Source organism: Scyliorhinus torazame, chromosome 11 (genome assembly GCF_047496885.1).
Source record: "Scyliorhinus torazame isolate Kashiwa2021f chromosome 11, sScyTor2.1, whole genome shotgun sequence".
In the NCBI taxonomy this organism is placed as follows: Eukaryota; Metazoa; Chordata; class Chondrichthyes; order Carcharhiniformes; family Scyliorhinidae; genus Scyliorhinus; species Scyliorhinus torazame.
Window position 1 is genome coordinate 222,985,935 of NC_092717.1, and position 24,715 is coordinate 223,010,649.

The 24,715-nt window shown below is 54.1% G+C and overlaps 1 protein-coding gene across 1 annotated transcript in view; it reads right to left on the minus strand.

Annotated features, from left to right (window-relative positions):
• Positions 1-24,715, minus strand: part of LOC140385809 (acetyl-coenzyme A synthetase, cytoplasmic-like) — a 313,536-nt gene that overhangs the window by 255,770 nt on the left and 33,051 nt on the right. The window contains exons 2-3 of the mRNA XM_072468356.1: positions 12,404-12,599; positions 6,092-6,183 (exon numbers count right to left, since the gene is read on the minus strand). Coding sequence (XP_072324457.1) covers positions 6,092-6,183; positions 12,404-12,599 — 288 coding nt within the window. The remainder of the gene's footprint in view (positions 1-6,091; positions 6,184-12,403; positions 12,600-24,715) is intronic.

Below are 24,715 nucleotides of genomic sequence, written 5' to 3' on the forward strand. Positions count from 1 at the left end.
GATTAACAGCGACCTCTTCCCACTGGAATAACAGAGCTCCCTTCCGACTGGAATAACAGATCTCTCTTCACACTGGAATAACAGAGCTCCCTTCCCACTGGAATAACAGAACTCTCTTCACACTGGAATAACAGAGCTCTCTTCTCACTGGAATAACAGATCACTCGTCCCACTGGAAGAACAGAGCTCCCTTCCCACTGGAATAACAGAACTCTCTTCACACTTGAATAACAGAGCTCTCTTCCCACTGGAATAACAGGAACTCTCTTTCCACTGTAATAGCAGAGCTCTCTTCCCACTGGAATAACAGAGCTCTCTTCCCACTGGAATAGCAGAGATCTCTTGTCACTGGAATAACAGAGCTCCTTCGCACTGGAATAACAGAGCTCTCTTCCCACTGGAATAACAGAGCTTCCTTCCCAGTGGAATAACAGAGCTCCCTTCCCACTGGACTAACAGAGCTCCCTTCACACTCGAATAACAGAGCTCCTTCCCACTGGAATAACAGAGCTCCCTTCCCACTGGAATAACGGAGCTCCTTCCCACTGGAATAACAGAGCTCTCTTCCCACTGGAATAACAGTGATCTCTTCTCACTGGAATAACAGAGCTCTTTTCCCACTGGAATAACAGAGCTCCCTTCCCACTGGAATAACAGAATCTCTTCACACTGGAATAACAGAGCTCTCTTCCCACTGGAATAACAGAGCTCCCTTCCCACTGGAATAACGGAGCTCACTTCCCACTGGACTAACAGAGCTCCATTCCCACTGGACGAACAGAGCTCCCTTCACATTTGAATAACAGCGTCCTTTCCCACTGGAATAACAGAGCTCCCTTCCCACTGGAATAACGGAGCTCTCTTCCCACTGGAATAACAGTGATCTCTTCTCACTGGAATAACAGAGCTCTCTTCCCACTGGAACAACAGAGCTCCCTTCTCAATGGAATAACAAAGCTCTCTTCTGACTGGAATAACAGCGTTCCCTTCCCACTGGAATAACAGAATTCTCTTCCCACTGGATTAACAGTGATCTCTTACCACTGGAATAACAGAGCTCACTTCCGACTGGAATAACAGAACTCCCTTCCCACTGGAATAACAGAGCTCCCTTCCCACTGGAATAACAGAGTTCTCTTCCCATTGGAATAACAGAGCTCTCTTCCCATTGGAATAACAGCGATCTCTTCCCACCGGGTTAACAGAGCTCCCATCCCACTGGAATAACAGAGCTCCCTTCCCACTGGAATAACAGGAACTCTCTTCCCACTGTAATAGCAGAGCTCTCTTCCCACTGGAATAACAGAGCTCTCTTCCCACTGGAATAGCAGCGATCTGTTGTCACTGGAATAACAGACCTCCTTCGCACTGGAATAACAGAGCTCTCTTCCCACATGAATAACAGAGCTTCCTTCCCAGTGGAATAACAGAGCTCCCTTCCCACTGGACTAACAGAGCTCCCTTCACACTCGAATAACAGAGCTCCTTCCCACTGGAATAACAGAGCTCCCTTCCCACTGGAATAACGGAGCTCCTTCCCACTGGAATAACAGAGCTCTCTTCCCACTGGAATAACAGTGATCTCTTCTCACTGGAATAACAGAGCTCTCTTCCCACTGGAATAACAGAGCTCCCTTCCCAATGGAATGAGAAAGCTCTCTTCTGCCTGGAATAACAGTGTTCCCTTCCAACTGGAATAACAAAGCTCCCTTCCCACTGGAATAGCAGCGATCTGTTCTCGTTGGAATAACAGAGCTCTTTCACACTGGAATAACAGAGCTCACTTCCCACTGGAACAACAGAGCTTCCTTCCCACTGGAAAACAGAGCTCCCTTACCACTGGACTAACAGAGCTCCCTTCACACTCGAATAACAGAGCTCCTTCCCACTGGAATAACAGAGCTCCCTTCCCACTGGAATAATGGAGCACCTTCCCACTGGAATAACAGAGCTCCTTTCCCACTGGAATAACAGAGCTCGCTTCCCACTGGAATCACAGTGATCTCTTCCCACTGGAATAACAGAGTTCTCTTCCCACTGGAATAACTGAGCTCCCTTCCCAATGGATAAGAGTGCTCTCTTCTGACTGGAACAAAACGTTCCCTTCCCACTGGAATAACAGAGCTCCCTTCCCACTGGAATAACAGAGCCCTCTTCCCACCGGAATAACAGAGCTCTCTTCCCACTGGAATAACGGCGATCTCTTCCCACTGGAATAGCAGAGCTCCCTTCCCACTGGAATAACAGAACTCTCTTCACACTGGAATAACAGAGCTCACTTCCCACTGGAATAACAAAGCACTCTTCCCACTGGAATAACAGAGCTCTCTTCCCACTGGAATAACAGAGCTCTCGTCCCACCAGAATAACAGAGCTCTCGTCCCACTGGAATAACAGAGCTCTCTTCCCAATGGAATAACAGAGATCTTTTCCCATTGGAATAACAGAGCTCTCTTCCCACTGGAATAACAGAGCTCTCTTCCCTTTGGAATAACAGAGCTCCTTTCCCACTGGAATAACAGAGCTCTCTTACCACTGATATAACAGAGCTCTCTTCCCACTGATATAACAGAGCTCTCTTCCCACTGGAATAACAGAGCTCTCTTCCCACTGGAATAACAGTGCTCCCTTCCCACTGGAATAACAGACCTCCCTTCCCATTGGAATAACAGAGCACTCTTCCCACTGGAATAACAGAGCTGCCTTCCCACTGGAATAACAGAGCTCTCTTGCCACTGGAATAACAGAGCTCCCTTCCCACTGGAATAACAGAGCTTTCTTGCCACTGGAATAACAGAGCTCCCTTCCCACTGGAATAACAGATCTCCCTTCCCACTGGAATAACAGTGATCTCTTCCCACCGGAATAACAGAGCTCCCATCCCACTGAAATAACAGAGCTTCCTTCCCACTGGAATAACAGGAACACTCGTCCCACTGGAATAACAGAGCTCTCTTCCCACTGGAATAACAGCGATCTCTTCCCACCGGAATAACAGAGCTCCCATCCCACTGGTATAACAGAGCTCCCATCCCACTGGAATAGCAGAGCTCTCTTCCCACTGGAATAATAGAGCTCCTTTCCCACTGGAATAACAGAGCTCGCTTCCCACTGGAATCACAGTGATCTCTTCCCACTGGAATAACAGAGCTCTCTTCCCACTGGAATAACTGAGCTCCCTTCCCAATGGATAAGAGTGCTCTCTTCTGACTGGAACAACAGCGTTCCCTTCCCACTGGAATAACAGAGCTCCCTTCCCACTGGAATAACAGAGCCCTCTTCCCACCGGAATAACAGAGCTCTCTTCCCACTGGAATAACGGCGATGTCTTCCCACTGGAATAGCAGAGCTCCCTTCCCACTGGAATAACAGAACTCTCTTCACACTGGAATAACAGAGCTCACGTCCCACTGGAATAACAGAGCACTCTTCCCACTGGAATAACAGAGCTCTCTTCCCACTGGAATAACAGAGCTCTCGTCCCACCAGAATAACAGAGCTCTCGTCCCACTGGAATAAGAGAGCTCTCTTCCCAATGGAATAACAGAGATCTTTTCCCATTGGAATAACAGAGCTCTCTTCCCACTGGAATAACAGAGCTCTCTTACCACTGATATACCAGAGCTCTCTTCCCACTGATATAACAGAGCTCTCTTCCCACTGGAATAACAGAGCTCTCTTACCACTGGAATAACAGTGCTCCCTTCCCACTGGAATAACAGACCTCCCTTCCCATTGGAATAACAGAGCACTCTTCCCACTGGAATAACAGAGCTGCCTTCCCACTGGAATAACAGAGCTCTCTTGCCACTGGAATAACAGAGCTCCCTTCCCACTGGAATAACAGAGCTCTCTTGCCACTGGAATAACAGAGCTCCCTTCCCACTGGAATAACAGATCTCCCTTCCCACTGGAATAACAGTGATCTCTTCCCACCGGAATAACAGAGCTCCCATCCCACTGAAATAACAGAGCTACCTTCCCACTGGAATAACAGGAACTCTCGTCCCACTGGAATAACAGAGCTCTCTTCCCACTGGAATAACAGCGATCTCTTCCCATCGGAATAACAGAGCTCCCATCCCACTGGAATAGCAGAGCTCTCTTCCCACTGGAATAATAGAGCTCCCTTCCCACTGGGATAACAGAGCTCGCTTCTCGGCGGAATAACAGAGCTCCCTTCCCACTGGAATAACAGGAACTCTCTTCCCCCTGGAATAACAGAGCTCCCATCCCACTGGAATAACAGAGCTCCCATCCCACTGGAATAGCAGAGCTCTCTTCCCACTGGAATAATAGAGCTCCCTTCCCACTGGGATAACAGAGCTCGCTGCTCGGCGGAATAACAGAGCTCCCTTCCCACTGGAATAACAGGAACTCTCTTCCCCCTGGAATAACAGAGCTCCCATCCCACTGGAATAACAGAGCTCCCATCCCACTGGAATAGCAGAGCTCTCTTCCCACTGGAATAATAGAGCTCCCTTCCCACTGGGATAACAGAGCTCGCTTCTCGGCGGAATAACAGAGCTCCCTTCCCACTGGAATAACAGGAACTCTCTTCCCCCTGGAATAACAGAACTCCCATCCCACTGGAATAACAGAGCTCCCATCCCACTGGAATAGCAGAGCTCTCTTCCCACTGGAATAATAGAGCTCCCTTCCCACTGGGATAACAGAGCTCGCTTCTCGGCGGAATAACAGAGCTCTCTTCCCACTGGAATAACAGAGCACTCTTCCCACTGGAATAACAGTGCTCCAATCCCACTGGAATAACAGAGTCCTCTTCCCATTAGAATAGCAGGAACTCTCCACTCACTGATAATATGGGCCAGGGTTTAGAGAACACCAAGTGTATCATGGATTTCACCTGACCCACAACTTTTAATAGGTTTTGGCTATGTGGAACTGAAGGTGTGGTGCAACATAGATCTAAAAGTATTTTAAAACAAAAACAATGTTTATTCTATGAATCCAGTTAACATTTTATAAACCCACAGTAAACACCTTACCAACTACGAACACTGATAATCTCCCCCCCCCCCCCAATCATACAGTATTCTATAGATAACCCTTAACAACTTTCCAAACAACATCCATAAATCAAAAAACCCTTATTAACAAAGACAATAGGTTTGCATTCCTTACAGAAACAGGTATAACTTTGAAATCATCAAGTGATCAGGAGACATTCTTTAAGTTGCAGAGAGGGATCAATACACATCTGCTTCGTTTGAATGCAGCTCTCCAACTGAAAGCGAAACTAAGACACACTGCAGCTCCCAGCTCAAAACGAAAGTAAAAAGCAGAGCAGAGCTCCACCCACACACTGACATCACTGCAGCCACTTAAGAAGACAAACATTTCTTAAAGTGACAACCACATGACACTGGAATAACAGTGCTCTCTGCTCACTGGAAGAACAGTGCTCTCTGCTCACTGGAATAACAGAGCTCTCTTCACACTGGAATTACCAAGCTCTCTTCACACTGGCACATTGAGCCTTCCTTACTGAATTGTGAAAACCTTACACACTAGATTAACAGAACTCCCTACTCCCAACTTCCCGCACAAGAGTCGGGACAATACAGCCCAGTTAATCAGCACCCCATCCACTAGTTTAAACTTCCACTCCCTCCGCCAGGACATGCAGTGGCAGCAGTGTGTAACATCTTCAAGATACGCTGCAGCAGCTCACCAAGGCTCCTTTGACTGAGAACGACAAGGGAAGCAGATGCTAGGGTTCACCACCACCTGCAAATTCCCCTTCAAGCCACACGCCATCCTGACTGGGATCTATATCTCCGTCCCTTTACCGTCACTGGGTCAACATCAAAAATCAGCACTGTGGGTATACCTACAACACAGGGATTACAGCAGTTCAAGCAAGTGGTTCATCACCAAGTTCTCAGGGGCAATTAAGGAAGGGCAATAAATGTCAACAATTTTCACATCCCATGAGTGCATTAAAAAATAAACAAATAGCAGCAATTTACTCCCTGGAATAAGGCAGCATTCTACTCACTAGATTAACAAGCTCTCTACTTACATGGACAAGATAAGATACTGCTGCGTGGAAAAAGGAATTATTCACCTAAAGTCCGTAGGACATTGGCAAACTTGCAGACTTCCTTTAAGAGCTGATAATAGGTGATGGTGGAGCAGTCCTCAGGTTCATTTCCTTCCCTGGAAAAAAGTCAACAATCAGCCTCGTTAAAAAACTTTGTTCCTCCAATATCATTCATCCCAATAGCATCCATCTGTCTCTGTCCTGAACTCAACTAAATGTTTCATTTTATTACACTCTCACTTCAATTCTCTGCACTGATTTCCTCCCACACCTCTTTCAACAAAGAACAAAGAAATGTACAACACAGGAACAGGCCCTTCGGCCCTCCAGGCCCGTGCCGACCATGCTGCCCGACTAAACTACAATCCTCTACACTTCCTGGGTTCGTATCCCTCTATTCCCATCCTATTCATGTATTTGTCAAGATGCCCCTTAAATGTCACTATCGTCCCTGCTTCCACCACCTCTTCCGGTAGCGAGTTCCAGGCACCCACTACCCTCTGCGTAAAAAAACCTGCGTCGTATATCTACTCTAAACCTTGCCCCTCTCACCTTAAACCTATGCCCCCTAGTAATTGACCCCTCTACACTGGGGAAAAGCCTCTGACTATCCACTCTGTCTATGCCCCTCATAATTTTGTAGACCTCTATCAGGTCTCCCCTCAACCTCCTTCGTTCCAGTGAGAACAAACCGAGTTTATTCAACCGCTCCTCATAGCTAATGCCCTCCATACCAGGCAACATTCTGGTAAATCTCTTTACCTTTAAGTTAATGATCCAACCTCATTGTGCATGCTTGGTTGAGAGTCCAGACAGCTATTAGAATACAAGAATGCCAGCTCCCCAGATGAAATATTGTTTAATTGGCAGCTCAGGTCTCTGATGTCTGCTGTAAATTTTACAGTGCTTATTTATACATGTTTGTGATTTGTGGATTGTGGTTTTTGAAATGTCAAAGGGCCTGGATGATTGACACTTTTGGTAGCTTGTTCTCCAGTCTACACATGCCACTATACACTTAGTGTTAATTGGTTCTAGAAAGTGTACGGTGGGTCAATGGGCATAGGCATGCCAGAGCCTTGCATAAGGAACGTAGAATTTGGGTAGAAGGGCAGATCTGGCATGGTAGCATAAGGAGCGCAAGCGCAGAGCTTGGCATGGGAACATGAGGGGACACATGGTCTAGGTGGAAAGACAGAGCTTAGTATAGGGGAATGAGGACTCTGAGAGGTGGGTGAAGGGGCATAGCTTCACATAGGGGGCTTAGGAGGCATGAAGGACCTAGGAATATGGGTAGAAGGGCATAGCTTGGCATTGAGTGCATGAGGGGTCCAAGGGGCTGAATGGGGGCATGAGGTGGCATGGATGGCATACGGCGAGTGTTTTGAGGGTGAAGAGGGTGTGAGGGGTGAGGGTTGGATTGCCTTTGTGTTTTTATTTTAAGCAGGCCTTTTAAACAGCCTGCCTCAGTGGCTACCCCCAAACCTCTTCCTAGGTGGGCTGGGCTGGCTCTGGTCTCCAGCAATGAAGATCCTGCCTTTGTGGGCAGTTTCTCCCAAGGCGGACGGGCCATATCGGGAATTTTTCTGACTCTATATGGCTCAAGAATGAAAATTCAGGATCAAATTTCAGTGGTGCCTTAAAACAGTTAGTCCTTTAATTAAATTACCTCTCTATCAGCCACATTGCCACCAACGCATTGGCAGATCAGACTACGTCGTTTATGAGGTAAATCCCGTTCAATTTCTGGTCAATGATAACGTCTCTCTTGGATTGGATTGGATTGGATTTGTTTATTGTCACGTGTACCGAGGTACAGTGGAAAGTATTTTTCTGCGAGCAGCTCAACAGATCATTAAGTACATGAGAAGAAAAGGGAATAAAAGAAAATACATAATAGGGCAACACAACATATCTTACTTACAGTTAAGAGAGAAAGATATTTTTTATGGTAGGTGGTTGTCTTTCAGTCTGGCGGATGGTAGATAATGGTGTTCCCAAGAATTAGTGAGAGAACCATTGCTTTTTCCTGAGGTATATAAATGCGTTAGATATTGGAATACAGACTAAAGTTTCAAAATTTGCGATGATACCAAAGTTGAGGTACGGCAGACAATGAGGATGATGCATCCTCATAGGACATAGATAGGCTAGTAGAACAGGCAGATGGGATTTAATACAGAGAAGGATGAGGTGATACATTTTTCCAGAAAGGATACAGAAAGACAATATAGACTTCATGGCACAGTTGTGAAGTGTGTGCAGGGGCCGAAAGACCTGGGGTTTTGTGTGCGTAGATATTTGAAAGTGGCAGAACATATTGAGAGATTAATACATATATGGGCGCGATTCTACGACCCCCCACCAGGTCGGAGAATCGCCGGGGGCTGGCGTGAATCCCGCACCCACCGTGTCCCGAATTCTCCGCCACCAGAGATTCGGCGGGGGCGGGAATCGCGGCGCGCAGGTCGGCGGCAATCGCGCCGGTCGGCGGGCCCACCCCCGGCGATTCTCCGGTCCGCGATGGGCTGAAGTCCCGCCGCTGTCAACCCACGCCAGCCGGCGTGGTTGAACCACCTTTCTTACCGGTGGGAGCAGACGGCGCGGGCGGGCTCCGGGGTCCTGGGGGGGTGGGGCGCGGGGTGATCTGGCCCCGGGGGGTGCCCCCACGGTGGCCTGGCCCGCGATCGGGGCCCACCGGTCCACGGGTGGGCCTGTGCCGTGGGGGCACTCTTTTCCTTCCGCCTTCACCATGGTCTTCACTGTGGCAGAGGCGGAAGAGACCCCCTCCACTGCGCATGCGTGGGGATGCCGTGAGCGGCCGCTGACGCTCCCGCGCAAGCGTCGCCCGGCGAAGTCATTTCCCGCCAGCTGGCGGGCGGAAATCAATCCAGCTCGGGCCTAGCCCCTCAAGGTGAGGGCTCGGCCCCTCAAGATGCGGAGAATTCTGCACCTTTGGGGCGGCGCGATGCCGGACTGATTCGCGCCATTTTTGGTGCCGGTCGGCGGACATCGCGCCGATTGCGGAGAATCCCGCCCATGATCTTGCACTTCCTAAATAGAGGCAGAGTATAAAAGCAGGGAAGTTGCAAAAGCTAGAGTGTTGAGTCCAGTTCTGGTCACCACACAATAGAAAGGGTGTGAGGGTCCTTGTGAGGAGATTTACCAGAATGGTTCCGGGTGACGTATTTGGTGAAGATTATAGCCTTGATCAAAACATGAACAAAGGAGCTGAGCCCAAGTGGTGAGGCAGGAGTGACTACCCTCGACACCAAGGCATCATTTGACAAGAAGCCCTCGCAAAATGGAAATGAGTGGGAATCTGAGGAAACACTCTCCACTAGAGAGAGGGCATTCAGCCCCTCACGTTCATGCTGACTCTCAAGTTCAATTCAGTCAGTGCCACTACACCTTCAATCCCCATAGCCCCACTCAAATATCCAACAAATTTCCCCTTCAAATCATTCATTGTCTTCACGGTGGCACAGTGGTTAGCACTGCTGTCTCACAGCACCACGGACCCGGTTTCGATTCCGACCTTGGATCACTGTCTGTGTGAAGTTTGCACATTCTCCCCGTATCTGCGTGGGTTTCCTCCCACAGTCCAAAGATGTGCAGGTCAGGTGGATTGGCCATACTAAACTGCCCCTTAGTGTCAAAAAGGTTAGGTAGAGTTCCCTTGTCACCCTGCTTCATTTCCCACCCCCCTGTCATTCATGTTTAAACCCTCCCCAACCACACTGGCAAATACACGGCCCAGGACATCAGTCCCTCTCCAATAACTGGTCCCAACATCCCAGGAAACCAGGTATTCATCCGATGTATCCTGCTATTTCCACTCTAACTAGCACGTGGCACTGGTAGTAATCCTGAGATCACTATATTTGAAGTCCTACTTTTCAACTTACTTCCTAACTCCCTATATTTTGCTTTTAGGATCTTTTTAAACCTATGTCATTTGTACTAATGTGTACTACGACCACTGGCTGTTCACCCTCCCCCTCCAGAATGTCCTGTCACCAAACCGACCTCACCGAGACATCTTTGACCCTGTCACCAGGGAGGCAATAGACCATCCTGGAGTCTTGTTTGCAGCCGAAGGAACACCTATAAAATCCTTACAATCTGGAATTAAGAATCTAATGATGACCATTTTCGATTGTGTAAAAATCCATCTGGTTCACTCATGTCCTTCAGGGAAGGAAATCTGCCGTCCTTATCTGGTCGGGCCTACATGTGACTCCAGACCCACAGCAATGTGGTTGACTCTTAAATGCCTCTGAAATGGCCTAGCAAACCATGCAGTTCGAGGATAATCAGGGATAGGCAATGCATGTTGGCCACGCATGTTGGCCACGCCATCGACACCTTGGGCGGGATTCTCCGACCCCCCACCGGGTCAGAGAATCCCCGGGGGGGCGGCGCGAATCCGGCCCCGCCACCCCGACGCCAGCTGCCGTATTCTCCGGCGCCATTTTTGGGCGGGGGCTGGATTCCCGCCACGCCAGATTCTCCGGGCCCCGATGGGCCGAGCGGCCGTCCATTTTTGGACAGTCCTGCCGGCGTGAATCACTCAACTCACGTACCGGCGGGACCTGGCAGGTAAGTTGGTGGCGGCAGTCCTCGGAGGAGGGGGTAGGGTCACGCCCCGGGGGCGGCCCCCACTGTGGCCTGGTCCGCGATCGGGGCCCACTGATCTGCGGGCGGGTTTGTTCCGTGGGGTCACTCCTTTCTTCCGCGCTGACCCCTCTAGGGCTCCGCCATGGCCGGTGCGGAGGTGAACCTCCCGCGCATGCGCCAAAATACGCCGGCCGGTCTGCTCATGCGCAAAATCACGCCGGCGGTTCCGCGCATGCGCAAGATCCTTAGTGTCCAAAGATGTGCAGGTTGGGGTGGGGTTAGGGGATAGGGCGGTGGAGTGGGCCTGGGTAGGTTGCTCTTTCAGACGGTCGGGGCAGACTCGATGGGCCAAATGGCTTTTTCTGCACTGTAGGAATTCTATGGTTACAAACAAAGAAAATTACAGCACAGGAACAGGCCCTTCGACTCTCCAAGCCTGCGCCGTCCATGCTGCCCTTTTAATCTAAAATATTTTACACTTCCTGGGTCCGTATCCCTCTATTCCCATCCGATTCATGTATTTGTCACTTAAACGTCACTATTGTATCTGCTTCCATCACCTCCTCTGGCAGCGAGACTGACTATCCACTCTGTTCATGCCCCTCATAATCTTGTAGACTTCTATCAGGTCGCCCCTCAACCGCCATTGTTCAAGTGAGAAGAAACCGAGATTATCCAATCTTTCCTCATAGCCAATAGCCTCCATACCAGGTAACATCCTGATGAACCTCTTCTGCACCCTCTCCAAAGCCTCCACATCCTTTTGGTAGTGTGGTGACCAGAATTGAACACTATACTCCAAATGTGGCCTAACTAAGGTTCTATACAGCTGCAACATGATTTGCCAGTTTTTATACTCAATGGGCCGATGAAGGCAAGCATGCCGTATGCCTTCTTGACTACCTTCTCCACCTGTGTTGCCACTTTCAGTGACTTGTGGACCTGTACACTCAGATCCTTCTTCCTGTCACTAGACTTCAGGGTTCTGCCATTTACTGTACATTTCCCACCTGTATTAGGCCTTCCAAAATGCCGCACATTTGTCTAGATTAAACTCCGCCCAAGTCTCCAACCGATCTATATCCTGCTGTCTCCTCTGACAGTCCTCATCGCTATCCGCAATTCAACCAACCTTTGTGTCATCCGAAAACTTAATTATCAGACCAGTTACATTTTCCTCCAAATAATTTTCTATGCTACAAACAGCAAAGGTCCCAGCACCTATCTCTGCAGAACACCACTAGTCACAGCCCTCCATTCAGAAAAGCACCTTTCCACTGCTACCCTCTATCTTCTATGACCTAGCCAGTTCTGTATCCATCTTGTCATGTGACTTCACCTTCTGTGTCAGTCTGCCATGAGGGACCTTGTCAAAGGCCTCACTGAAGTCCATATAGACAACATCCACTGCCCTATTGCCCTACCATGAAGAATAACCACTTGGGTGAGCTACCATCAGGTTACCACTGGATGAAATAGCACCATACTCCAATATTAGCCAGTGTCATTTGTGGAAAACAAGAATTTTCATCTCCTGAAGGCATTTCCTGGATCAACAAAATTTGTCTAAATGTCCTAGTTGAGGTCCAAGCAAAAACTAAGTTCAGAACATTTGTCATCGGCTGGATTTACAACTATTTTTGAAGAGTATTTTTTTTTTAAAACTGCAACAATATATATCTACAGAAAGAACAGCAAATATAACGCCTTGATTACCAGTAATAAGCTATTTTGTCTCCCTGGCCATTTTCTTGTATGTTTCTGTCCAGGAGGTTGTAGCAGATGTTTGTTGTTGCTCCTTCCATGAATTTCACAAACACATTGCCTTTTGTCACATCAAAATTGTAATCTAGAATTGTCCCTGTCGGAGGACTGTTCCAGTAAAATCCTTTTGCAAGCTCACCCCAGAATTCTGTTGAGAAAAGGATGAATTTATAAATAATAAAAGGGAGCTTCACAAGCAATACCCTTTCCTAGTAATTTGCCATGGGTAGAAATTCTTTTATCCTTGACTAGTCATGAAGATAATGGTGATCAGTGTAGCTTTTGTTATTCATTCATTCTGAGGTTGTGAGCTTTGCCAGCGAGGCGAATTTATTGTCCATTCCTCTTTGCTCTTGAGAGGGTGGTGGTAGGCTGCTTTCCTGAACCGCTGCATTGTTTTGTGGTGGTATTGCCTACAATACCGTTAGCTAGGGAATTCTAGGATTTTGATCCAGCTGCAACAAAGGTACAGTAATGCAGGTTCAGGTCAGGGTGGTGTGTGACCTGCAGAGGGACTTGGAAGCGATGGGGGGGTGAATTCTCCATCCTGGGTCACCCGAAGTGTATTTCCCAATGCTCTGGCTCCCCACTGCAGGCGGGGTTGGGTATAGGACCTCCCAGCGGGAGGATGTAAATGAGTCTTAATGACCCATTTGCATCCAATTAGCGGGCCCGGCACCCTAATCTCCGGCCCGCTGTGATTTTCCGGTCCCCAAGGCTAGGAATCACATGGGTGGGGATTACAACAGGTCTCACCAAACGTGAGCCTGACGTGGTGGTCCTTGCGGTGGGCCAACGGGGTAACTCCTTAAGAGAGTTTCCCCCAAAGTCCATCCCAGGACTACTCTCCGCCCCCCTCCCACACAATGCCCACTCCTGTTCTACCAGACAATGCCCCCCCACCGAGATCCCCGAAACAGGAGAACTCTCCAAGAGACTCACTTAATAGGGAACCCCCCCCCAGAGACCTCCTTAATAGGGAACCCCCCCCAGAGACCTCCTTAATAGGGAACTCCCCCCCCCCAGAGACCTCCTTAATAGGAAAATCTCCCCCAGAGACCTCCTTAATAGGGAAATCTTCCCCAGAGACCTCCTTAATAGGGAACCACCCCCAGAGACCTCCTTAATAGGGAGACCCACCCCACAGGAACCCCCTTAATTTGGAGACCACCCCTCAGGCACCCCATGATTAGGACGAACACCCCACCCCCACCCCCGAGACCCCCTTAATAGGCAGATCCACCCATCCGCGTGGGATGCCCTAACTGAAGGAACCCCTCCCCTAAGAGACCCCCAAACAAAAGGGATCTATCACAGGGAGCCCCCCCTAACTTAAGGAACACCCCAGAGCGACCCTCTAACTAACGGGATTCCCCACAGGGGCTCCTTAACTAAAGGAACGCCCCCCATACGGACTTGAACATAGAACATAGAAAATTACAGCGCAGTACAGGCCCTTCGGCCCTCGATGTTGCGCCGACCTGTGAAACCACTCTAAATGAAATGAAATGAAAACGAAAATTGCTTATTGTCACGAGTACGCTTCAATGAAGTTACTGTGAAAAGCCCCTAGTCACCACATTCATGCGCCTGGTACGGGAATTGAACCATGCTGCTGGCCTGCCTTGATCTGCATTAAAAGCCAGCGATTTAGCCCAGTGAGCTAAACCAGCCCCTACCCATCTACACTATTCCCTTATCGTCCATATGTCAATCCAATGACCATTTGAATGCCCTTAGTGTTGGCGAGTCCACTACTGTTGCAGGCAGGGCATTCCATGCCCCAACTACTCTCTGAGTAAAGAACCTACCTCTGACATCTGTCCTATATCTATCTCCCCTCAATTTAAAGCTACGTCCCCTCGTGCTAGACATCACCATCCGAGGAAAAATGCTCTCACTGTCCACCCTATCCAATCCTCTGATCATCTTGTATGCCTCAATTAAGTCACCTCTTAACCTTCTTCTCTCTAACGAAAACAACCTCAAGTCTCTCAGCCTTTCCTCATAAGATCTTCCCTCCATACCAGGCAACATTCTGGTAAATCGCCTCTGCACCCTTTCCAATGCTTCCAAATCCTTCCGAAAATGTGGCTTACTAAAGGGACCTCCACAGAGACCCCCTAACTGAAAGGAACCCTTCAAAGGGACTGCTTTAATTAGGGGGTCTATGTGGGGGGTTCCATTGGTTGGGGGGTCCCAGAGAGGTGGTCTCCATATTCATTGGGCCGTTGGGAAGGGGGTTCACCCGATTAAGGTGGTCCCTGGGATCTCCCTATTAGGGGGTCGCAGGGGGCGGTCTCCTGATTAGAGGTGTCCTTGATTGGGGGGGGGTGGGGGTATTCCTTTTGACGGGGTCCATGGGGGGGGTCTCCCTATTTAGGGGCCCCTGTGGGGTCTCCCTATTAGAGGGTACTTAGGGGAGGGGTGGGTGGGAAATGCGGTACTTTGGGGAGGGGGGCAATCAGGCAATCAGAGGGTGGAGTGTTGCATTGCGGTGCAGGGTGGGGTCTGATTTGCGGTGCAGGGTGGGGTCGGATTTGCGGTGCAGGGGTGGGACCTGATTTGCGGTGCATGGGTGGGGTCTGATTTGCAGTGCAGGGGTGGGGTCTGTTTGCGGTGCAGGGTGGGGTCTGATTTGCGGTGCAGGGGTGGGGTCTGATTTGCGTTGCAGGGTGGCGTCTGATTTGCGGTGCAGGGGTGGGGTTTGATTTGCGGTGCAGGGGTGGGGTCTGATTTGCGGTGCAGGGTGGAGTGTTGCTTTGCGGTGCAGGGTGGGGTCTGATTTGCGGTGCAGGGGTGGGACCTGATTTGCGGTGCAGGGGTGGGGTCTGATTTGCGGTGCAGGGGTGGGGTCTGATTTGCGGTGCAGGGTGGGGTCTGATTTGCGGTGCAGGGGTGGGGTCTGATTTGCGGTGCAGGGTTGGTGTCTGATTTGCGGTGCAGGGTGGGGTCTGATTTGCGGTGCAGGGGTGGGGTCTGATTTGCGGTGCAGGGGTGGGGTCTGATTTGCGGTGCAGGGGTGGGGTCTGATTTGCGGTGCAGGGGTGGGGTCTGATTTGCGGTGCCGGGTGGTCTGATTTGCGGTGCAGGGGTGGGGTCTGATTTGCGGTGCAGGGGTGGGGTCTGATTTGCGGTTCAGGGTGGGGTCTGATTTGCTGCGCAGGGATGGGGTCTGATTTGCGTTGCAGGGTGGCGTCTGATTTGCCGTGCAGGGGTGGGGTCTGATTTGCGGTGCAGGGGTGGGACCTGATTTGCGGTGCAGGGTGGAGTGTTGCTTTGCGGTGCAGGGTGGGGTCTGATTTGCGGTGCAGGGGTGGGACCTGATTTGCGGTGCAGGGGTGGGACCTGATTTGCGGTGCAGGTTGGGGTCTGATTTGCGGTGCAGGGGTGGGGTCTGATTTGCGGTGCAGGGTGGGGTCTGATTTGCGGTGCAGGGGTGGGGTCTAATCTGCGGTGCAGGGTGGGGTCTGATTTGCGGTGCAGGGATGGGGTCTGATTTGCCGTGCAGGGTGGGGTCTGATTTGCGGTGCAGGGGTGGGGTCTGTTTTGCGGTGCAGGATGGGGTCTGATTTGCGGTGCAGGGGTGGGGTCTGATTTGCGTTGCAGGGGTGGGGTCTGATTTGCGGTGCAGGGTTGGGGTCTGATTTGCGGTGCATGGTGGGGTCTCATTTGCGTTGCAGGGGTGGGGTCTGATTTGCGGTGCAGGGGTGGGGTCTGATTTGCGGTGCAGGGGTGGGGTCTGATTTGCGGTGCAGGGTGGGGTCTGATTTGCGTTGCAGGGGTGGGGTCTGATTTGCGGTGCAGGGGTGGGGTCTGATTTGCGGTGCAGGGTGGGGTCTGATTTGCGTTGCAGGGTGGGGTCTGATTTGCGGTGCAGGGGTGGGGTCTGATTTGCGGTGCGGTGGGGGGTCTGATTTGCGGTGCTGGGGTGGGCCTGATTTGCAGTGCAGGGGTGGGGTCTGATTTGCGGTGCAGGGTGGGGTCTGATATGCGGTGCAGGGTGGGGTCTGATTTGCGGTGCAGGATGGGGTCTGATTTGCGGTGCAGGGGTGGGGTCTGTTTTGCGTTGCAGGGGTGGGGTCTGATTTGCGGTGCAGGGTTGGGGTCTGATTTGCGGTGCAGGGTGGGGTCTGATTTGCGTTGCAGGGGTGGGGTCTGATTTGCGGTGCAGGGGTGGGGTCTGATTTGCGGTGCAGGAGTGGGGTCTGATTTGCGGTGCAGGGTGGGGTCTGATTTGAGTTGCTGGGGTGGGGTCTGATTTGCGGTGCAGGGGTGGGGTCTGATTTGCGGTGCAGGGTGGGGTCTGATTTGCGGTGCAGGGTGGGGTCTGATTTGCAGTGCAGGGGTGGGGTCTGATTTGCGGTGCGGTGGGTGGTCTGACTTGCGGTGCAGGGGTGGGGTCTGATTTGCGGTGCAGGGTGGGGTCTGATTTGCGATGCAGGGTGGGGTCTGATTTGCGGTGCAGGGGTGGGGTCTGATTTGCGGTGCAGGGTGGGGTCCGATTTGCGGTGCAGGGTGGGATCTGATTTGCGGTGCAAAGGTGGGGTCTGATTTGCGGACCGGGGGGGCCTGATTTGCGGTGCAGGGGTGGGGTCTGATTTGCGGTGCAGGGGTGGGGTCTGATTTGCGGTGCAGGGGTGGGGTCTGATTTGCGGTGCAGGGGGGGGTCTGATTTGCGGTGCAGGGGTGGGGTCTGATTTGCGGTGCAGAGGTGGGGTCTGATTTGCGGTGCCGGGTGGTCTGATTTGCGGTGCAGGGGTGGGGTCTGATTTGCGGTGCAGGGGTGGGGTCTGATTTGCGGTGCAGGGTGGGGTCTGATTTGCCGTGCAGGGGTGGGGTCTGATTTGCGTTGCAGGGTGGCGTCTGATTTGCGGTGCAGGGGTGGGGTCTGATTTGCGGTGCAGGGGTGGGGTCTGATTTGCGGTGCAGGGTGGGGTCTGATTTGCGGTGCAGGGGTGGGGTCTGATTTGCGGTGCAGGGGTGGGACCTGATTTGCGGTGCAGGGGTGGGGTCTGATTTGCGGTGCAGGGTGGGGTCTGATTTGCGCTGCAGGGGTGGGGTCTGATTCGCGGTGCAGGGTGGGGTCTGATTTGCGGTGCAGGGGTGGGGTCTGATTTGCGGTGCAGGGTGGGGTCTGGTATGCGGTGCAGAGGTTGGGTCTGATTTGCGGTGCAGGGAGGGTCTGATATGCGGTGCAGGATGGGGTCTGATTTGCGGTGCAGGGGTGGGGTCTGATTTGCGGTGCAGGGGTGGGGTCTGATTTGCGGTGCCGGTGGTCTGATTTGCGGTGCAGGGGTGGGGTCTGATTTGCGGTGCAGGGGTGGGGTCTGATTTGCTGCGCAGGGATGGGGTCTGATTTGCGGTGCAGGGAGGGTCTGATATGCGGTGCAGGATGGGGTCTGATTTGCGGTGCAGGGGTGGGGTCTGATTTGCGGTTCCGGGTGGTCTGATTTGCGGTGCAGGGGTGGGGTCTGATTTGCGGTGCAGGGGTGGGGTCTGATTTGCGGATCAGGGTGGGGTCTGATTTGCCGTGCAGGGGTGGGGTCTGATATGCAGTGCAGGATGGGGTCTGATTTGCGGTGCAGGGGTGGGGTCTGATTTGCGTTGCAGGGGTGGGGCCTGATTTGCGCTGCAGGGTTGGGGTCTGATTTGCGGTGCAGGGTGGGGTCTGATTTGCGTTGCAGGGGTGCGGTCTGATTTGCGGTGCAGGGGTGGGGTCTGATTTGCGGTGCAGGGGTGGGGTCTGATTTGCGGTGCAGGGTGGGGTCTGATTTGCATTGCAGGGGTGGGGTCTGATTTGCGGTGCAGGGGTGGGGTCTGATTTGCGGTGCAGGGTGGGGTCTGATTTGCGGTGCAGGGTGGGGTCTGATTTGCGGTGCAGGGGTGGGGTCTGATTTGCGGTGCGGTGGGGGGTCTGATTTGCGGTGCAGGGGTGGGCCTGATTTGTAGTGCAGGGGTGGGGTCTGATTTGCGGTGCAGGGTTGGGGTCTGATTTGCAGTGCAGAGATTGGGTCTGATTTGCGGTGCAGGGGGGGGTCTGATATGCGGTGCAGGGTGGGGTCTGATTTGCGGTGCATGTTGGGGTCTGATTTGCGTTGCAGGGGTGGGGTCTGATTTGCGGTGCAGGGGTGGGGTCTGATTTGCGGTGCAGGGGTGGGGTCTGATTTGCGGTGCAGGGCGGGGTCTGATTTGCGTTGCAGGGGTGGGGTCTGATTTGCGGTGCAGGGGTGGGGTTTGATTTGCGGTGCAGGGTGGGGTCTGATTTGCGGTGCAGGGTGGGGTCTGATTTGCGGTGCAGGGGTGGGGTCTGATTTGCGGTGCGGTGGGGGTTCTGATTTGCGGTGCTGGGGTGGGCCTGATTTGCAGTGCAGGGGTGATGTCTGATTTGCGGTGCAGGGTGGGGTCTGATATGCGGTGCAGGGTGGGGTCTGATTTGCGGTGCAGGATGGGGTCTGATTTGCGGTGCAGGGGTGGGGTCTGATTTGCGTTGCAGGGGTGGGGTCTGATTTGCGGTGCAGTGTTGGGGTCTGATTTGTGGTGCAGGGTGGGGTCTGACTTGCGTTGCAGGGGTGGGGTCTGATTTGCGGTGCAGGGTTGGGGTCTGATTTGCGGTGCAGGGGTGGGGTCTGATTTGCGGTGCAGGGTGGGGTCTGATTTGCGTTGCTGGGGTGGGGTCTGATTTGCGGTGCAGGGGTGGGGTCTGATTTGCGGTGCAGGGTGGGGTCTGATTTGCGGTGCAGGGTTGGGTCTGAATTGCGGTGCAGGGGTGGGGTCTGATTTGCGGTGTAGGGTGGGGTCTGTTTTGCGGTGCAGGGTGGGATCTGATTTGCGGTGCAGGGGTGGGGTCTGATTTGCGGACCGGGGGGGCCTGATTTGCGGTGCAGGGGTGGGGTCTGATTTGCGGTGCAGTGGTGGGGTCTGATTTGCGGTGCAGGGGTGGGGTCTGATTTGCGGTGCAGGGTGGGGTCTGATTTGCGGTGCAGGGGTGGGGTCTGATTTGCGGTGCAGGGTGGGGTCTGATTTGCGGTGCAGGGGTGGGGTCTGATTTGCGGTGCAGCGTGGGGTCTGATTTGCGGTGCAGGGGTGGAGTCTGATTTGCGGTGCAGGGTGGGGTCTGATTTTTGGTGCAGGGGTGGGGTCTGATTTGCGGTGCAGAGGTTGGGTCTGATTTGCGGTGCAGGGGGGGTCTGATATGCGGTGCAGGGTGGGGTCTGATTTGCGGTGCAGGGGTGGGGTCTGATTTGCGGTGCAGGATGGGGTCTGATTTGCGGTGCAGGGGTGGGGTCTGATTTGCGTTGCAGGGGTGGGGTCTGATTTGCGGTGCAGGGTTGGGGTCTGATTTGCGGTGCAGGGTGGGGTCTGATTTGCGTTGCAGGGGTGGGGTCTGATTTGCGGTGCAGGGGTGGGGTCTGATTTGCGGTGCAGGGGTGGGGTCTGATTTGCGGTGCAGGGTGGGGTCTGATTTGCGTTGCAGGGGTGGAGTCTGATTTGCGGTGCAGGGGTGGGGTCTGATTTGCGGTGCAGGGTGGGGTCTGATTTGCGGTGCAGGGTGGGGTCTGATTTGCGGTGCCTGGGTGGGGTCTGATTTGTGGCGCAGGGTGGGGTCTGATTTGCGGTGCAGGGTGGGGTCTGATTTGCGGTGCCTGGGTGGGGTCTGATTTGCGGTGCAGGGGTGGGGTCTGATTTGCGGTGCAGGGTGAGGTCTGATTTGCGGTGCCTGGGTGGGGTCTGATTTGTGGTGCAGGGTGGGGTCTGATTTGTGGAGGAGGGGTGGGGTCTGATTTGCGGTTCAGGGTGGGGTCTGATTTGCTGCGCAGGGATGGGGTCTGATTTGCGGTGCAGGGAGGGTCTGATATGCGGTGCAGGATGGGGTCTGATTTGCGGTGCAGGGGTGGGGTCTGATTTGCGGTGCAGGGGTGGGGTCTGATTTGCGGTGCAGTGGTGGGGTCTGATTTGCGGTGCAGGGGTGGGGTCTGATTTGCGGTGCCGGGTGGTCTGATTTGCGGTGCAGGGGTGGGGTCTGATTTGCGGTGCAGGGGTGGGGTCTGATTTGCTGTTCAGGGTGGGGTCTGATTTGCCGTGCAGGGGTGGGGTCTGATTTGCGGTGCAGGATGGGGTCTGATTTGCGATGCAGGGGTGGGGTCTGATTTGCGTTGCAGGGGTGGGGTCTGATTTGCGGTGCAGGGTTGGGGTCTGATTTGCGGTGCAGGGTGGGGTCTGATTTGCGTTGCAGGGGTGGGGTCTGATTTGCGGTGCAGGGGTGGGGTCTGATTTGCGGTGCAGGGGTGGGGTCTGATTTGCGGTGCAGGGGTGGGGTCTGATTTGCGGTGCAGGGGTGGGGTCTGATTTGCGTTGCAGGGGTGGGGTCTGATTTGCGGTGCAGGGTTGGGGTCTGATTTGCGGTGCAGGGTGGGGTCTGATTTGCGTTGCAGGGGTGGGGTCTGATTTGCGGTGCAGGGTGGGGTCTGATTTGCGTTGCAGGGGTGGGGTCTGATTTGCGGTGCAGGGGTGGGGTCTGATTTGCGGTGCAGGGTGGGGTCTGATTTGCATTGCAGGGGTGGGGTCTGATTTGCGGTGCAGGGGTGGGGTCTGATTTGCGGTGCAGGGTGGGGTCTGATTTGCGGTGCAGGGTGGGGTCTGATTTGCGGTGCAGGGGTGGGGTCTGATTTGCGGTGCGGTGGGGGGTCTGATTTGCGGTGCAGGGGTGGGCCTGATTTGTAGTGCAGGGGTGGGGTCTGATTTGCGGTCCAGAGATTGGGTCTGATTTGCGGTGCAGGGGGGGGTCTGATATGCGGTGCAGGGTGGGGTCTGATTTGCGGTGCAGGATGGGGTCTGATTTGCGGTGCAGGGGTGGGGTCTGATTTGCGGTGCATGTTGGGGTCTGATTTGCTTTGCAGGGGTGGGGTCTGATTTGCGATGCAGGGTGGGGTCTGATTTGCGGTGCATGTTGGGGTCTGATTTGCGATGCAGGGTGGGGTCTGATTTGCGGTGCAGGGTTGGGGTCTGATTTGCGGTGCATGTTGGGGTCTGATTTGCGGTGCATGTTGGGGTCTGATTTGCGTTGCAGGGGTGGGGTCTGATTTGCGGTGCGGTGGGGGTTCTGATTTGCGGTGCTGGGGTGGGCCTGATTTGCAGTGCAGGGGTGGGGTCTGATTTGCGGTGCAGGGTGGGGTCTGATATGCGGTGCAGGGTGGGGTCTGATTTGCGGTGCAGGATGGGGTCTGATTTGCGGTGCAGGGGTGGGGTCTGATTTGCGTTGCAGGGGTGGGGTCTGATTTGCGGTGCAGGGTTGGGGTCTGATTTGCGGTGCAGGGTGGGGTCTGACTTGCGTTGCAGGGGTGGGGTCTGATTTGCGGTGCAGGGTTGGGGTCTGATTTGCGGTGCAGGGGTGGGGTCTGATTTGCGGTGCGGTGGGGGGTCTGATTTGCGGTGCAGGGGTGGGCCTGATTTGCAGTGCAGGGGTGGGGTCTGATTTGCGGTGCAGGGTGGGGTCTGATTTGCGATGCAGGGTTGGGTCTGAATTGCGGTGCAGGGGTGGGGTCTGATTTGCGGTGCAGGGTGGGGTCTGTTTTGCGGTGCAGGGTGGGATCTGATTTGCGGTGCAGGGGTGGGGTCTGATTTGCGGACCGGCGGGGCCTGATTTGCGGTGCAGGGGTGGGGTCTGATTTGCGGTGCAGTGGTGGGGTCTGATTTGCGGTGCAGGGGTGGGGTCTGATTTGCGGTGCAGGGTGGGGTCTGATTTGCGGTGCAGGGGTGGGGTCTGATTTGCGGTGCAGGGTGGGGTCTGATTTGCGGTGCAGGGGTGGGGTCTGATTTGCGGTGCAGCGTGGGGTCTGATTTGCGGTGCAGGGGTGGAGTCTGATTTGCGGTGCAGGGTGGGGTCTGATTTGTGGTGCAGGGGTGGGGTCTGATTTGCGGTGCAGAGGTTGGGTCTGATTTGCGGTGCAGGGGGGGTCTGATATGCGGTGCAGGGTGGGGTCTGATTTGCGGTGCAGGGGTGGGGTCTGATTTGCGGTGCAGGATGGGGTCTGATTTGCGGTGCAGGGGTGGGGTCTGATTTGCGTTGCAGGGGTGGGGTCTGATTTGCGGTGCAGGGTTGGGGTCTGATTTGCGGTGCAGGGTGGGGTCTGATTTGCGTTGCAGGGGTGGGGTCTGATTTGCGGTGCAGGGGTGGGGTCTGATTTGCGGTGCAGGGGTGGGGTCTGATTTGCGGTGCAGGGTGGGGTCTGATTTGCGTTGCAGGGGTGGAGTCTGATTTGCGGTGCAGGGGTGGGGTCTGATTTGCGGTGCAGGGTGGGGTCTGATTTGCGGTGCAGGGTGGGGTCTGATTTGCGGTGCCTGGGTGGGGTCTGATTTGTGGTGCAGGGTGGGGTCTGATTTGCGGTGCAGGGTGGGGTCTGATTTGCGGTGCCTGGGTGGGGTCTGATTTGCGGTGCAGGGGTGGGGTCTGATTTGCGGTGCAGGGTGAGGTCTGATTTGCGGTGCCTGGGTGGGGTCTGATTTGTGGTGCAGGGTGGGGTCTGATTTGTGGAGGAGGGGTGGGGTCTGATTTGCGGGGCAGGGTGGGGTCTGAAATGCGGTGCAGGGTGGGGTCTGATTTGTGGAGGAGGGGTGGGGTCTGATTTGCGGTGCAGGGGTGGGGTCTGATTTGCGGTGCAGGGTGGGGTCTGATTTGCGGTGCAGAGGTTGGGTCTGATTTGCGGTGCAGAGGAGGGGTCTGATTTGCGGTGCAGGGTGGGGTCTGATTTGCGCTGCAGGGTGGGGTCTGATTTGCGGTGCAGGGTGGGGTCTGATTTGCAGTGCAGAGGAGGGGTCTGATTTGCGGTGCAGGGTGGGGTCTGATTTGCGGTGCAGGGGTGGGGTCTGATCTACGGTGCAGGGTGGGGTCTGATTTGCGGTGCAGGGTGGGGTCTGATTTGCGGTGCAGGATGGGGTCTGATTTGCGGTGCAGGGGTGGGGTCTGATTTGCGTTGCAGGGGTGGGGTCTGATTTGCGGTGCAGGGTTGGGGTCTGATTTGCGGTGCAGGGTGGGGTCTGATTTGCGTTGCAGGGTGGGGTCTGATTTGCGGTGCAGGGGTGGGGTTTGATTTGCGGTGCAGGGTGGGGTCTGATTTACGGTGCAGGTGTGGGGTCTGATTTGCGGTGCAGGGGTGGGGTCTGATTTGCGGACCGGGGGGGCCTGATTTGCGGTGCAGGGGTGGGGTCTGATTTGCGGTGCAGCTTTGGGGTCTGATTTGCGGTGCAGGGGTGGGGTCTGATTTGCGGTGCAGGGGTGGGGTCTGATTTGCGGTGCAGGGTGGGATCTGATTTGCGGTGCAGGGTGGGGTCTGATTTGCGTTGCAGGGGTGGGGTCTGATTTGCGGTGCAGGGGTGGGGTCTGATTTGCGGTGCAGGGTGTGGTCTGATTTGCGGTGCAGGGTGGGGTCTGATTTGCGGTGCAGGGGTGGGGTCTGATTTGCGGTGCGGTGGGGGTCTGATTTGCAGTGCAGGGGTGGGCCTGATATGTAGTGCAGAGGTGGGATCTGATTTGCGGTGCAGGGTGGGGTCTGATTTGCGATGCAGGGTGGGGTCTGATTTGCGGTGCAGGGGTGGGGTTTGATTTGCGGTGCAGGGTGGGGTCTGATTTACGGTGCAGGTGTGGGGTCTGATTTGCGGTGCAGGGGTGGGGTCTGATTTGCGGACCGGGGGGGCCTGATTTGCGGTGCAGGGGTGGGGTCTGATTTGCGGTGCAGCTTTGGGGTCTGATTTGCGGTGCAGGGGTGGGGTCTGATTTGCTGTGCCGGGTGGTCTGATTTGCGGTGCAGGATGGGGTCTGATTTGCGGTGCGGGGAGGGTCTGATTTGCGGTGCGGGGGAGGGGGCTGGTTTGTGGTGCGGGGGGGTCTGATTTGTGGTGCGGGGGGGTCTGATTTGCGCTGAGGGGGTAGGGTCTGATTTGCGGTGCAGGGTGGGGTCTGATTTGCGGTGCAGTGGTGGGGTCTGATTTGCGGTGTAGGGGTGGGGTCTGATTTGCGGTGTAGGGTGGGGTCTGATTTGCGGTGCAGGGTGGGGTCTGATTTGCGGTGCAGGGCGGGGTCTGATTTGCGGTGCCGGGGTGGGGTCTGATTTGCGGTGCAGGGTGGGGTCTGATTTGCGGTGCCGGGGTGGGGTCTGATTTGTGGTGCATGGTGGGGTCTGATTTGCGGTGCAGGGTGGGGTCTGATTTGCGGTGCAGGGTGGGGTCTGATTCGCGGTGCAGGGTGGGGTCTGATTTGCGGTGCAG